Source organism: Scardinius erythrophthalmus (assembly GCF_964197995.2).
Source record: "Scardinius erythrophthalmus genome assembly, chromosome: 4".
Taxonomy (NCBI): domain Eukaryota; kingdom Metazoa; phylum Chordata; class Actinopteri; order Cypriniformes; family Leuciscidae; genus Scardinius; species Scardinius erythrophthalmus.
The window spans coordinates 2,160,592-2,176,179 of NC_138224.1; the positions used below are offsets into that span (position 1 = coordinate 2,160,592).

The 15,588-nt window shown below is 35.2% G+C and overlaps 1 protein-coding gene across 2 annotated transcripts; it reads left to right on the forward strand.

Moving 5' to 3' along the window:
• med21 (mediator complex subunit 21) lies at positions 1-10,991 on the forward strand. 2 transcript variants are annotated; one of them, XR_014029976.1, is made up of 5 exons: positions 1-84; positions 1,017-1,131; positions 1,223-1,323; positions 10,049-10,370; positions 10,541-10,607. XR_014029976.1 is itself a non-coding variant. In XM_081362817.1 (4 exons), exons 1-4 carry the CDS (start codon positions 43-45, stop codon positions 10,226-10,228), a joined length of 438 nt encoding a protein of 145 aa, XP_081218943.1. In that variant the 5' UTR covers positions 4-42; the 3' UTR covers positions 10,229-10,991. The 2 variants fall into 2 exon arrangements, 1 of the variants encoding a protein (XP_081218943.1); XM_081362817.1 differs by having other exon boundaries at positions 4-84; positions 10,049-10,991.
• The last annotated feature ends 4,597 nt before the right edge of the window (positions 10,992-15,588 follow it).

The window sequence follows — 15,588 nt, forward strand, 5'->3', positions numbered from 1 at the left end:
TCCGCATCGGCGGAAACGGAAAAGTAACGAGAACGCGCCAACATGGCGGACAGGCTAACGCAGCTTCAGGATGCTGTTAACTCCGTAAGACTCGTTTAAACGTTTATTTCATTATTTATAAGTTGCAGGAGACGGCAACTATCGTCAAATTATATTTATTCAGTAGTCTAGTTCATAAAGTCATATTATGTGGAAGAGGTCATATTAATATAGTGCAGCGTATGGAGGTTTTAGCATAGCATTCAGTTGAGAATGAATAAACAATTAAAGTTTGCTCATTAATTTGTACAGAAAGAAGCTAAAACTTTAATTAAATTAGTGGGTGTTATTTTAAAGTATGTTTTAATGGTAAATGTGATACTAGCTCAAGTGGGATTAAAGTGTCATTCTTAAATTTACATTGAGTTAAATAAATGCATACCGGCATATAAAATATATGAAAGTAATTCATACATTTTCCTGCTATACAGTCTGTTTTGAATACACAATTATTTCGTTATTTATTATTATTATTAGTTTGTGACATTTCAAAACATTGTTTGTTTTCTTAGAGTGTTCTTTGAAGTCTTTTGTCATGTAACGTTACTCTTGTTTTTACATATTTTAAAAATATATATATATTTAAAAAACATGGTAACACCTTACAATAAGGTTCCATTTGTTAACTTTATTTAACATTAACTATCAATGACAAATATTTCTAAAGTGCTTGTTAATTTTGCTTTGGGTTATTCAATGGTAATTCCAACATTTACCAAAACACAATAATACAATCAAAAGTTGTGTTTGCACTGTAAAAAAAAATATTGTTCATTGTTAATGTTAGTTTAGTTAATGCATTAACTAATAGGGCATTATTTTAAAGTGTTATCAAAAACAATCACACATTATTCACAATATTAGCAGTAAGCAATGTTTATTGAGCAAAGACAAATACCCAGTAAACAAAATGCACACGTGTGTTGTATGCTTGCGCTGTGTGTTTGATTTGTTGCTGTGATGTGTGTGTGTTTCAGCTGGCTGATCAGTTCTGTAATGCGATCGGAGTCCTGCAGCAGTGCGCACCTCCGGCCTCGTTCAGCAACATCCAGACCGCCATCAACAAAGACCAGCCCTCCAACCCCACAGAAGGTGCACACATCTGCAGCTGAATCAGGGCTGAAGGGGTGTGAGGAAATCTCGCTTGTTGTTTAACTGACATGTCTGTCTTGTGTTGTTCTAGAATACGCTCAGCTGTTTGCCGCACTGATAGCAAGAACAGCAAAAGATGTTGACGTGCTGATCGACTCTCTGCCTAGTGAAGAATCGACTGCTGCACTGCAGGTACATTTATCTGCAGAATTATCCCCTTAAACGAGCCTATTGCGCTTTAAAGGTGTCTGTTCTGCTTCTTGCCATATTCATCTTTCATTAGTGTGTAATGTTGCTGTTTGAGCATGAAAAACCTCTGCAAAGTTACAAAACTCCCTGAAATGCCTTCATTGTAGTCTTGAGTTTCTTCCGGGAACGAACACGTCACAATATTCCTCATTTAAATAATTCATTACCAGAATAAAGGGGCGGGGCCTGGTTGAGTTAGTTAGTAGTGTGTTAAACTGGCGGTTATGGTAAGAGGCGGGACATTTCCCAAACACACTCGAAGCGCTCGTCCAATCACAACACACTGCTCCAGCCGACCAATCAGAGCACAGTGTGCTTTTCAGAAGGAGGGGCTTCATAGAGACAGGAACTAAACAGAGCGTTACTGACAGACTGGGAAGAGAGGAGCCGCAACAATGGAGAATATGAGGAGAATAAAGTTTTTTTTTCACCTCTACCTGTTTTCACCTGTTCTGTTAGTGCCCAGCATTAAAATCAAGACTTTGTAAAAGGGCATAATAGGTCCCCTTTAAAAAAAAAAGGCTTGGCACTAAAACAACTAAAATAAATTATTTTTGACAATAAGATTGTGCTACAGATAATCCTTATTAGGGCTGCACAATATATCGAAATATCGCAAACATATATATCGTGATATGCATATCGCAATAGCTTGCAATAACTGGGGTCATGAACAAAAGAAAGCATCTGTTTGATGCTCCAATTTGATCAGTCAGGAAAATAATTAGAGAGTGGCCGATATAGATTATTTTTTATAACCAATACCAATTATCTGCATGTTTATGTTCACGATAACCGATATTGAACGAATATATATTTGTTTAATTTCTGTTTTTGACAATTAGAACAAGAGCATTCAAAAGAACAAATGGTTTTAATACTTTTTAAATACTGTAATTTATGCAATTTAATTTCCTCCTTACATACAAAACAAAACACACTACTACGTCAATAAATAAATAGAGTCTGAAAGACTGCAAAAAATACAGTGCACATCACTAAAATGCCTTTTTTTTAATAAAATCTTTGATCACATAAACAAACCGGTAATGAATATAGCATGTACAAATAATGATAACAAAGTATAGTAAGCATAAAACATTCTAAATCGCCTGGATTAAAAAAAAAACATTACTAATTAATTTAGTGTATCTTAATAATTCCAGTTGCATCTTTTTACTTTTAATAACAGCACTAAACAACAGGCAAAATACATTTACAAAGTCTAATGGAGAACATAAATAAATGACATACACTCCCCATAAATATATGCATTCATTTTAAACTACAGTTTTAAAAGGTTCATGTGTTGTTTGATAGAATAAAGAGTGAGGAGAAGGGAAAGCTCTAGAATATTCACTGGAATTCGCAAACATTGTCAGAAAAATAAACAAAAAAGCAAATACATCAGCGCAATTACAAGTCCATTTCATCTGCCATGTTATCAGAATTATTAATAATGTTTTGGATTGTGAAATACCTGCTGACAGAGCGCTGTTTTTATCTGTGAGTTTACACAGAACTTATCTTGTGTAGTAATTACACTACTTAACTTATAGTAACTTAACTTATAGTAATTCCCACAGAGCTGTGATTATTTAGATATTTATTAGCAAAATAAAGGTTATATAGTGGATGTAAATATAATTTAAGGAGTTTTAAACGAGTGGATCGTGTTAAAGCAGCGGACGAAGGCAAGACTGGAGCATCTGATCATCAACCTGGCATGAACGCAACTTCATGAGACGACTAACATTATAATAAAGGTGCAATATTTGCATAGACAACAGATTGACTATTAAATTCAGTGCTTTTATTTCCAACATGCTCTCATTCATGACTTTTTTATTTAATTCATGTAAATTTAAGTCTCACCTAGGACAGGACTTAACGGATTGCTCGCACTTCTCAAAATGCCCACAAGATGGCGCCATTTATCTGTGAATATGATATATAAACCAAATTGACCAAAGATTAATCAAAATATTATAAAACTTTGACATCCGTAAATTATTATTAAATGTATTTAAGGCAATGAACTGTGGTTTGCAATTGATGTAATCAAAGTATCATTGAGTTCAGCTTATGTCATTTCAAGCATATATTCTTACGTTCATGCTGTCTTAAAACTAAGGTTGAACAAATTGTTGTTGTTTTTTAATGAAAAACGAACAGGTGATTTACATCCAGAACTCAACTGTTGTATGGGTCTATGACGTATAAGGATTTTCAACAGGCCAATTTTAAAATACAAAAAAAAAAAAAAAAAACTGTTGCAATTGTTCAAACATTAAGGATGTTGTGTACACCTAAATTCATTTAAAAAATTTAATTTAAGTGATTTTTGTGTTTTTTCATCTAGATGAATTGTCCGTAGCCTTAAAAAATGTCATGTGGTGCGACCATGATTTATCTTAAAATTAATTAATTTCCTTAACATGCTTAAACATTTTTTTACAAGTTCTTGGGAATTAAAGTGTTTAGAAACCAAGTATTTGCATTTCTTTTGAGTTTTTGTAAATAATGATCTTAATTTTGGTTCTATAATTTCTGAGTTGCCTTAAATCTAGTTAACAGTATTTTTCTTGTAAATCACATAAAACTGATAGAAATGTTTTAAAAATATAATTTACTAAAGCATACTGAATCAGTGATTCATATTTCAGCCACAGAAATAAGATATTTTGTTTTAAATTTAATACAGTGATTGCTTTTATTGGTCGCACCACATAAGTGGTCGCTCCAAATGACACGAAGACCTTATATAGTTAAAAATCTATTGAAAGAGATCAATGAACAATACATTTTATATAAAAAAAAAAATTTAAACCAGATTTTATACAAATTTCACAGAATTTTCCTGAACATAAACATTTAATAAACTTTTTTTTATAAAAATCACATCGCAAACACAAGTGCACCATTTAATTTAACTTGACTTAGAATATCTTTCTAACAAATAATAATGTTATAGATATAAATTATTTAATAAAAGTATTGTATACAGTTAACATTTGGGGTCAATAGTTTTTTTAAAAGTAATTAATACTTTTATTAAGTCAAGGACACATTCAGTGTCACATTCAGGCGCAGGCTCTAATGTTACGAAAGATTCTATTTCAAATAGATGCTGTTCTTTTGAACTTTCTATTCTTTAAATAATCCTGACATATAAAATGTATCACAGTTTCCACAAAAATATGAACATTGATAATAATCATAAATGTTTCTTGATCATCAAATCATCATATTAGAGTGATTTCTGAAGGATCATGTGACACTGAAGACTGGAGTAATGATGCTGAAAATTCAGCTCTGATCACAGGAATAAATTACAGTTTACTATATATTCACATAGATATTTTAAACTGTAATAATATTTCACTCTTCTCCTATCAAGGTACTCTGCTCTTGCTGCAGGGTCAGAATTTTTTCGCTTGGCAGTGGCATCTGGTAAAATAGATTAAAATAGTTTTAAATAAATAAATAAATAGGCAATAATAAATACACTACAAATAAATGCAGTATTACAAAACTGAAATACATGCTCTAATTTTTTTTGTTGTTGCATTTTTCTCATATTGTACAAAGAGTAAACATAAACTGTCTGAAATATATAAAAAAATCCCAAATTGCATAAAAATCTATTCCAAATGATACTAAAGTAAAGTACGTTTTTTATATAAACTGTCAATTGAATATAAAAGCATAAAACTGCCAATCTAGGAAATATATCTATCATTGAAAATAGTCTGCAGTGGTCGCACCACATGATATTTTCAAATTCAGTCATAATTTACAGGCACAGAATTGGCCACCTAAACAAAACAAGCTAGCTTGCCAAAAAAGGTCACTATGAAATTTATAATAAAAATATATATTTGTAGAAATAACTTTAATATACATTATTTTTTGAGGTCATACCACATGACATTCAAATTTGGCAACTACATACCAACCATTACAAAGGTTTATTTTTTTTCCCAATTTGAGAGAATTACAAACCTGCTTGCTGCTTCCATGGGTCCTTGGTAAATTGGTTTATGATGTAACTTCCTGTGTTTGAATAGTTTTCAACATACAAGTCCCAAAATGGTAGTTCCTTGATGGTCGCACCACATGATATTTCATAAAATGGACATCATCGGACAAAGTTTGTTTGTATATTATGATGGAAATATAAATGCAAATGCTTTGAATTTTTTTAAAGGATTACAAAACATTTTGGAAATCATGCCAAATAGTGCAGAATATAAATTTGAATAAATTCAGAGTAATTTCAAAGATGTTTTCAAAACAGAAGTTATGGCCGGACGGTCGCACCACATGATGTTTTGACACTTTAAATAACAAAAAAAGTAACAAATAAATAAAGGTTTTTGAAAAGTTAAAGTGAGTACATACATGAGAGAGGTACTACAAATATACAGTATCTTTTTAGGCATTTAAACCCATTTTTGCCTGAAAAAATGCAATCGGACAGAAAATGTAGGCGTCACGTCATTGACCCGTATATCAACTGTTGTTGCACTTTACCGTCATTTATCTAAATGCTGCTTTGTGCTTCTGGCTGGTAACTTTATTTGTTGTTGAGTTCAAGACCAATAGAGTTGAATATAGTCTAATTCGGTCATTCCGTGTCAATTCAACTAGAGGTCCTTTCTGGTGAAAGAAATGCATAAACGAAGAAGAAAGTAATACATTTAATATTTTGGCAGAGTATTGACATATTGACTCAGACATGCATATTCTATGCAATTGTGTTGATAGAAAAAAAACGAGATGCATTTCTAGTTTCAACATTATTTGTTGTTCAGATATTCCTCTTTAAAATAAAGTATCAGCTGTATGCAACCTTTTTTGACCACTGAAGATGTGTACAATTGACCAATTTACTCACAGAGATCTCCATAAACAAGAGTCATATAGTGCCTTTAAAAGTAAGATACCAAAAGAAAAGTTTAAGAACTAGAATCTAAAATTAAATGTAAATGTAAAATGATATTAAGATATCTTAAATACTTCTGGAGTGACAGGCATGAAAACTTGGGGCAAAAAAACACACATAAGAAGTGCTTTTCCCCATCTATTGAACGGTCACTGTTGGCATATAATGCATCAAAGATGGCTAAAGTCAACAGGTTTTACTAACACACCTACAAATTTCTGTGAAAAAATAAGATAATGATGTTACCATCTTGTTGCCATGATTTTAAGTCATTATTACCCCCTGTAATAATAATTTGGCCCCAAATCTCAGTCGTAAATGGTCATTTTGACTCTCCTGTACAAAATATTGGAATACTCAGTAAATGTACATTGCCGTTCAAAAGTTTGGGGTCAGTAAGTAAAGAAGTCTCTTCTGCTCACCAAGACTGCATTTATTTGAAAAAAAAAACAATAAAAAAAACAGTAATATTGTGAAATATTATGACAATTTTAAATGACTGTTTTCTATTTTAAACTGTAATTTATTCCTGTGATCAAAGCTGAATGTTCAGCATCATTACTCCAGTCTTCAGTGTCACATGATCCTTCAGAAGTCATTATAATATGATGATTTGATGCTCAAGAAATATTCATTATTATTAAAGGGTTACTTCAGGATTTAGCATTAAGCTTTGTATTAGTAGAAAACCTGTAGTATTTTCGAATTACCATGCTTTCCACCCTCATATCCCCCTGAGACAAGAGATTTATGTATTTTTTGTCTGGAAAAAATCCTCCGATGACGCAAAAATCGTCATTTTGCGTCATCGGAGGATTTTCTGGCCAGAGGCTAAAGACTACAGCCAGTAGTAGGGGCTGTTCCGCATGTGTTCAACCCGCCCATACAGGGTGGGATCTCACTCACAGAATGTACACAGTATCAGCCGTCTTTCTCAAGAAGTCCTCGCTGTAGCCTGAAGCACGATGACGTAGTTGGATCATGATCCAATACGTACTGAATGGGGAGGTTCGGATCATTTTGCTGACTCTCTTGTTCGATCTCGTTCATCAAAATGAATGAATCTTTTTTGAGTCATTTCGTTCATTTAAGGGGCTTTAAATGTTATAGCCTACTTTTAACTGGCAAATTCCCCGAACACATCCACCTACGCAATCTTGATCATATTCTGAATTAAGAAATCATTATAATGCAGTCAAAAATAATTTACAGGGAACGTAATAATTACTAAGAGTCTTTTGTTCATTTGTCACGTTCATGAACATAATTCGCATGCGCTGGTCTTAAGTGAGATGATGTTCTAACCTGTTTAGTAGCCTACTGATAAATAGTAATAAGTAGCCAAATTATTGATGAATAAGTAATTATTTAGATAAATGTGATGCTTTCCTAGTTTCTCTCTACATACATGCAAAATAGTTAATTTTACAACATTTTAAATTTAATGCGTGTATAAAGAACATTTTAAAATAAAGCCATTTTATTTTATTCAGGTCATATTTTCTGTTGAGTGAAAGCAAAAATGAGTCAAGTAATTGTCTCTTTAATTTTAAGAGGTAGGCCTACAATACGGTCTGTAAACAACTTAAAATACCAGTAGGCTACACATTCGCAAACGCAAAACATAATAGCATCAAGAAACTAAATCTTGTCAGAAAAAAAAGTGCTTAATGATATTTTGCCTGGTAAGAGTTCCTTCTTTAATGGCTATACTAATTTTTCCACAGTGCTCTGTAAGGTCCCTTAAAATACGAAATCGTCCCGTACAAGTAAGATGATGTGTCCCGTATCAAATCAATAATGGACAGGATTTGTCCCGTATTTTTCATTAGGCCCACACATAGTTGAATAAAAACATAAGGATTTTACAGTATGGATAATAATACTAATAGCAAATATAAAAATATCAATTTCACAATAGGTAACGTTAGTAGAGGCTCATTGCATGATTGCATTTTAGCGTCTTTGTTTCTATAGCAACGGAGTTTTATACATACATCATGCCATGCCTACATAAAAAATAAAATAAAAAAACCTGAATTTAAGTTTAATATACAAACTGATCACATCAGTCAGATCACGCAGTTGACACTCAAGTGATCATTTATATTTAACTTAAATTCATTTTTATTTTATTATTATTATTTGTAGACTACAGACCAAAACGCACCACCGCGCATGCGCGTCCAGTACGTATTGGATCATGATCCAATTACGTCATCGTGCTACAGGCTGCAGCGAGGGGTGTCTCGTCTTTCTTTGGAAGCTAAGCTAGCAGGCTCTTGTTCTGTGGAGAAAGCTGAATAGTAGGAGAAAGCTGAGTAAGTAACCATCCTCCTTTTCCCGGACTTGTCCGGCGGGCGAGATCGTTCAAAATGTCCGGGATTCAGCTTTTGCTTTCTGCGGTCGCCATTCATTGTTTACATACACACCTTTCAATCTAACTGAATTCATTCCGATTGGTGAATTTGAATGTAGTGTTTACATGAACGCTAAACAAGTGATCATATGATGATCGTTTTACCAATGCTAAGAAAAATTCCCGCTCCTCCGTGAGAGATGCGAGACCCGGCGCGTCTCAGTAATGACGCCACCGGCCTCGCGCCGTTCTCCCGCGGCCGTCAGCCTCGTCCTGCTCGCCACAGTAAACATGATGAATGGCGACTGTAGAACGCAAAAGCCGAATCCCGGACATTTTGGACGATCTCTAAATCCCTCGCAAACTCATCACGGAGACTAGCTTTGTTGTTTACAACTGCGCACTCTTACCGGTAGGCGTGGCCTCCTAAGGCAGCGAACAAGTGCATTCTGGGAGTTGTTGTCTTTCATCCACATAAGCCAAAAATACATTTTCTGGCTTTTCTCAGTTTAGAAAGCTCCAAATTCAAAAATTTCTTCACATTTCTTCTACTTAAATGACCTATTTTAAATACACATTCATCTTCCCAGAGGTGAAGTATCCCTTTAATGTCGAAAACAGTTTTTTACATTTTTATTTCATGATGCTATGATGAACAGAAAGTTGAAAAGAACAGCATTTATCTGAAATCTAAAGCTTTTGTAACATTAAACGCTACCCTTCAAAAGTTTGAGGTCAGTAAGAATTATAATTTTATTTTTGGGGGAAAGAAATTAAATAAATCAATACTTTTATTCATCAAGGATGAGTTAAACTGATCAAAAGTTACGGTAAAGAAATGTATAATGTTAGAAAATATTCTATTTTAAATAAATGCTGTTCTTTTGAACTTTCTATTCATCAAAGATGTACACAGTTTTCAACATTGATAATAATCATAAATGTTTCTTGAGCATCAAATCCTCATATTAGAGTGATTTCTGAAGGATCATGTGACACTGAAGACTGGAGTAATGATGCTGAAAATTCAGCTTAAATAAATTACAGTTTAAAATAGAAAACAGTCATTTTAAATTGTCATATTTCACAATATTACAGTTTTTTTTTTTATCAAATAAATGCAGCCTTGATGAGCAGAAGAGACTTCTTTTAAAAACATAAAAAAATCTCACTGACCCCAAACTTTTGAACGGTAGTGTTCATCCATGACATTTAATATTTTGGCTTTCATCACTATTCATGTTTGTCTGTCTTCAGAAAAAATTGAGCCGGGGAAGTTTCTGTAATTTGGTTGATTTGACCCGATTTGATACCTTTTCTCTACATGTCATTTAATCGGTCGTCTCCCTCTGGTTTGACAGGCTGCCAGTTTGAGGCAGCTGGAAGAGGAGAACCAGGAGGCTGCGGCGCGCCTGGAAGAAGTGGTTTACAGAGGAGACATGTTGCTGGAGAAGATCCAGTCAGCGCTAGCAGACATCGCTCAGTCACAGCTTCGCACGCGCAGTGGTGCCCCGAGTCAGCCGACACCCCCCGAGTCCTGACACCGACCCGCCACAGCCAAACATGGACTATATCATCTGTACACAGCAGGGATTTTATACTCCTCCTTCAGGAGATCTTGTGTTAAATGTACAGTTTGTTTCTGGACTGAAGAATGATTCTGATTTCATTCTGTATGGCAGAGTAAGTGCCCACTGTTTCCCATCGCACATGTTTATTATGTCACATCCGGCATTGTTTTCTACCTGATAACAGTATATGTTCAGCATCCATCAAACAGCCCCTTTCTGCAATTAACAAGTCAGCGGCTGGGTAAGTTTTGTATATTTAATGATATTTTTTTGTCTTTCCAGGATCATGCTGTTTTTTTGTTTTGAAAGGAATTTTGTCTGTGTTTAACCAATAAAATATTGTTGTATAAAGGGCTTGTTATTCATTGCAAATTGAATTGGGAATGTGGTCATTTGTTGCATGCAATGCCATTGTTACTGAATGAGTGAAGAGACTATCCTTTAAAAACAAGATTTATACAAATTATGTTTAGCGCGGGCACACACAACAGATAAGAACCTTATTCTTATTTTGTTCCTACGACTCCATTTATCCAACTTATTCCGCGAACAAATGCTTTTGTTGGTTCTGAAATGTATGTGTTATATGCTGTCCAAAAATTGGAAATATTACCTTTAATATTTTTGTTTAAGGTGTTCTAAGGAAGTATTTTTTTTACTTTGATGTTTTTTTCGTGGTGATAGAGAGAAGTTCAACAGTTCCCCCCCAGTAAATTAAAACTTGCAATAAAGTAAAAAAAAAATTATATATATAAAAAAAAAAAACCGTCCGCCGCAGCCACGCTGATTAGCGCATGACGTTTACGTTTTTTCATCCAATAAGAGCTCGTTATTTAACAACGTCAGTGTGGCGTCGTGTGGGGGAATTTTCCAGAAGACTTGTGAAAACGAGTCATAGAGCTCGGGCGTAGACGTTATGGAATGATGCATTGTGGGTAACGGCGGCCATTTTAGAGGCAACGCAGAAGCGTTCGGAATAAAGTAATAGCGTAGCCGACCGGTCTCCACCGGCACCGAGAAAGAAAGAGAAAAAGTTATGGGCCGTGACAAAAAAAAGTTGGCTATACTGTATACTGACAAACTTAATAATGAAGCCAAACAACGCTACTTAAAAAAAAAATTAGATTATAGGCGAATCGATCCCTATGAATAAAGTCTGGAGTAGGCTAATACCAAGCCTCAGTTTCCCTGATATTTTCCTACCTGGTCTGTGGAGTGAGCGCTTACACCTCCGATCCAGAGCCGGATTTACAATTTCCTGTGCCCTCGGCAACAACATTCACACACACATTTTAATTGTTTAATAAACAAATGGGTTTTTTTTGTCACAGTCGGCTGCAAAGATGAGGTTGACGATGCTGATTGGCGATCTTCGCTGTAAGTGAACGCGCCAGAGAGAAATGCAAATTGCATACTGATTAACTTACATAAGCAGAGAGCTGTCTGTTTTCTTTCGTTTTGAATTGTTTGTTTAAAAGTAGACACTTTTAGAAAAGTAGAAACTTGTCACTGGAGGCTCACTTGCAGTTCACAAATGGATGAGTGCAAGATCTGCATATCTACAAGGTAAACGCGGAGAAAACAATCGTTCGCACCGTGAACCAAGCATCAGTGGTGACACACACACACACACTTGTCAGATTCTGTGAGCTATGAAGCTTGTCTATGCGGGTTTGTTACACTTCAGGAGTAATTTATCATACGTGCAATAATCCACTGTTTTCGTCCGGTTGACGACCAGCGGCGACCCAAGCCATTCAACGAAAATAGGGAAAACTATTATGATTTATGAGGCGTTTCCCCTGTCGATCATGAGACCGATTACAGCAGTTCACAATACAGCAATACTGAACCATTTGCCAAAAAATAACCTAAATTAATGACCAAATGATCAACGTTACCTACTGCCTAATACGCTACTATACAGTACATCTACTTCCGTACCGTGATTCCCACAATGCATTGCGGCGTGACGCAACGATCCCGAGCTCTATTGACGAGGTAAGTCTACAGTACAGAGTATTATTGATATCAACCATAGACTGTAAAAAAATAGATATCAACTATAACTAGCAAAATATTAAGAGAGAATTTCTGACGAACATTTAAAACGTTCAAATCGTTCTTTCTATATTCCTTTCCAAGCCATAATCAGTTAAAAAAAAAATCCACGAAAACGTATCAAACTTAAAATGTAAAAACATGAAGATTTTTGACTTGTGAAAAAAATCTTTTAAATTTGAATGGTCGTTAATTTAGGATCACGTGAGAGGTTAACGGGTCATATTAACTAGCCTAATTAGTCCACTTTGGCTGTCAGTCAGGTGATATAAATGTACCTGAGACTAACATGTATTGATACTTTGTGTATTGTGCTTCACAATTATATTGTGTTTGCACAATGTATACTGATTTATGCTGTACTACTTCATGCTATATGCTGTATGTACTGTGGTAACTGCCATAAAGTTAATACATTTTATGTAAAATAAACACCAGGGCCTATAACTCAAGTCATACTAATTAAATCTACACACAAGGTTGAATGACTGTAAAAGCTGACTTGACTTAAATATATGAAGAATTAAGGGTAAGCAAGTTTTTCAAGCTGTTCTTTTTCCCACCTGCCATCTCAAATTTACATTATTGTTTTGTATTCATATTGCCAGAAAGTAACTTTCGTAATACTTCTGGAAAGTGTCAGCTGATGCCATTCATAATCTCTGCATTGATCGTGTCTGTAAATCCTAATTTCTTCTTAACCTTGAATGTTAGCTGAAGCTTTTTCTCTCAAGATTCTTATATTTAGATTATAGTTTTCTCATGTTCTCTATCAAATGGGCTTGCAGACGCATCAATAAATTGTCAGAATGTTTTTATTGCGTTATTACTATATTGATGAGCATGTGGGAATGTCAATTTCCACAGATCAAACATTGAGATTTTATTGTGAGGGAGTGAATGGGAGATACTCAGTACTCAAAAGGTTTTGCATCCACTCATTGCAAAAAAAAAAAAAAAAAAAAAAAAAAATTTTGCATTAACAAAGTCCTTAGTGATTGTGAAGCTGAAACAAATCTGTCAGGGTTTGTAGCGCAGTATTAATCACCTGTCTGAACTCATTGGGGTTTCAGGAGCGCATTACAGTGATCAGTCATTGCCACGAAGTTCCCTGAAGTTCGAGATTCAGATCATTGGGCGCTGGTCCGAAGTTTTTGGAGAAGTCGATCCATGTCAGTGAGCTCATTGGTCCTCCTGATCCGGGTTTGAAATGCGAATCCTAGTTCGGTCCTGAAGTTCCTTTGGCTCTGGTGTCTTTACTGCATTTAAACACTAGTAGGTGTTAAAAAAAAGATATACCCCCCAAAAAAAGCATGGAGATGGTGAAAGTGCCAGTGGCTCAGTGGTAATGAGCACATCCTTCCGGTGTGGAGGACTTGGGTTTGAATCCCGGGCTGGACACTGAAGCAGGTGATGGTTGCAGTTTGGCAGGATTTGAAGACTGGAGAGTCCAGCAGGATGAGGACTGAAGGATGTGGGTGAGTAATGAATTATCCAAGAAAAAGGGGCATAAAAAAAAAAATTACGACTTAGTCTCAGGACTGGCAAAAAAAAAAAAAAAATTACGACTTAGTCTCAGGACTGGCAAAAAAAAAAAAAAATTACGACTTAGTCTCAGGACTGGCATAAAAAAAAAAAAAATTACGACTTAGTCTCAGGACTGGCATAAAAAAAAAAAAATTACGACTTAGTCTCAGGACTGGCATAAAAAAAATTACGACTTAGTCTCAGGACTGGCATAAAAAAAATTACGACTTATAAAAAAATATCCAGTCCTAAGTACACATCTTGACGAAAAGTAACACCGCTGCTGGTTATCTTCCCAGAAATCCCCAGGGGGAGGAGTTAGGATATTCCCTCCCCCCTTCGTGTCCGACTGTCTCTCGCTCTCCTGTCTGATCTGATTCACCCTTGTCACCTGTCTCAGATCAGGATCAGGAGACCGTTCCTCAACGCAACCATGCTTCAGAGTCCAGGCCGGTTGTGAACCGGGATCCTCCCGTCCAGGGAGAACATGCTCAAACCACTGAGCCACTGGGCCTTCCACACTCACTCTGCTTTTTTTTTTGGGGGCATGTCTTTTTTATTTGGACCAAACCAGCGAAACTAAAGATTTTCACAACAAAGAGAGGGATTTGAACCAGGAATCTCCACATTAGAGAGCAACACTCAGACCGCTGAGCCACTGGAGCTTCCACTCTTACACTGCTTTTTTTGGGGGGAATGTCTTTTTTTCTCTCTGACAAACCCAGTGAAACTAAAGGATCATAAGAGCGAGGTTCGAACCCAGGTTTCCCATATGGATCCGCAACACTCAGACCACTGAGCCACCAGTGTGGTTTCATGCGGCCTTCAAAACCTGAAGTCAAGTGTTTTTTCACCCTGAGCAAGACTTTGGCCACAAACCCATGTGTTGCATGTGAATCAAACCTATGATCTTGTTGACCTTATTAGTGCCATGCTTTATCAGATGAGCTGCAAAAAGCTTTAAAGCCAACATTTCAAACAATCACATGAAAGTGTGAATTGATTGTGTTCATTTAATGAGTTACTGCTTAAAACTACCAAGATCTTCTGACATCTAAGCACTGCTGAAAGTTTGATGATGAGTCAAAGAGCTCAGTTATGTAGTATATTTCCATATTCAGTGACTCATTTGTCTCTTATGAACTGGTCTTTCAGTCTCCTATAAAAATCCAAACCATCTATTAATGCTTTCTTAACTTCTTTTTGACAACAGTGATAAACTACTATCACACTATGGCATCATTCAGTCCTTATGGCCTTGAAAATGGGTTGAAAACTTTGTAATTTCCAGCAGAGACAAACATTTTTGATTATGAAACTTTTATTAAAAGTACAAAACACATTCAGACAGTTTAGAAAGGACATATGCAAGGCAAGTTTGTTTATTTAGCACATTTCATACCCAATGGTAATTCAAAATTCTTTGTCATATTTATCTGCCTAGTTTAAAAAAAAAAAAATTTTATGCAATCACACTAACACAAATATAATATGCACAATGACAAAAATATTCAACATAATGTAAGTGATTGTCAGTTAAGTCTTTGACAGATTCTCATTTCAAATGCCAATTTTATATCATCTTATATTATTGATGATGATAAATCACTTCAGGTGCCAAATAAATGCAATTAACGTTAACATTTCACATGAAGTTGGCGTAGATGTATTTTTATCTTTTACTCAGAGCTGCCATCTGATGGTCACATAAGTGAACTTATCCTGCATTTTTTAAATTCTCC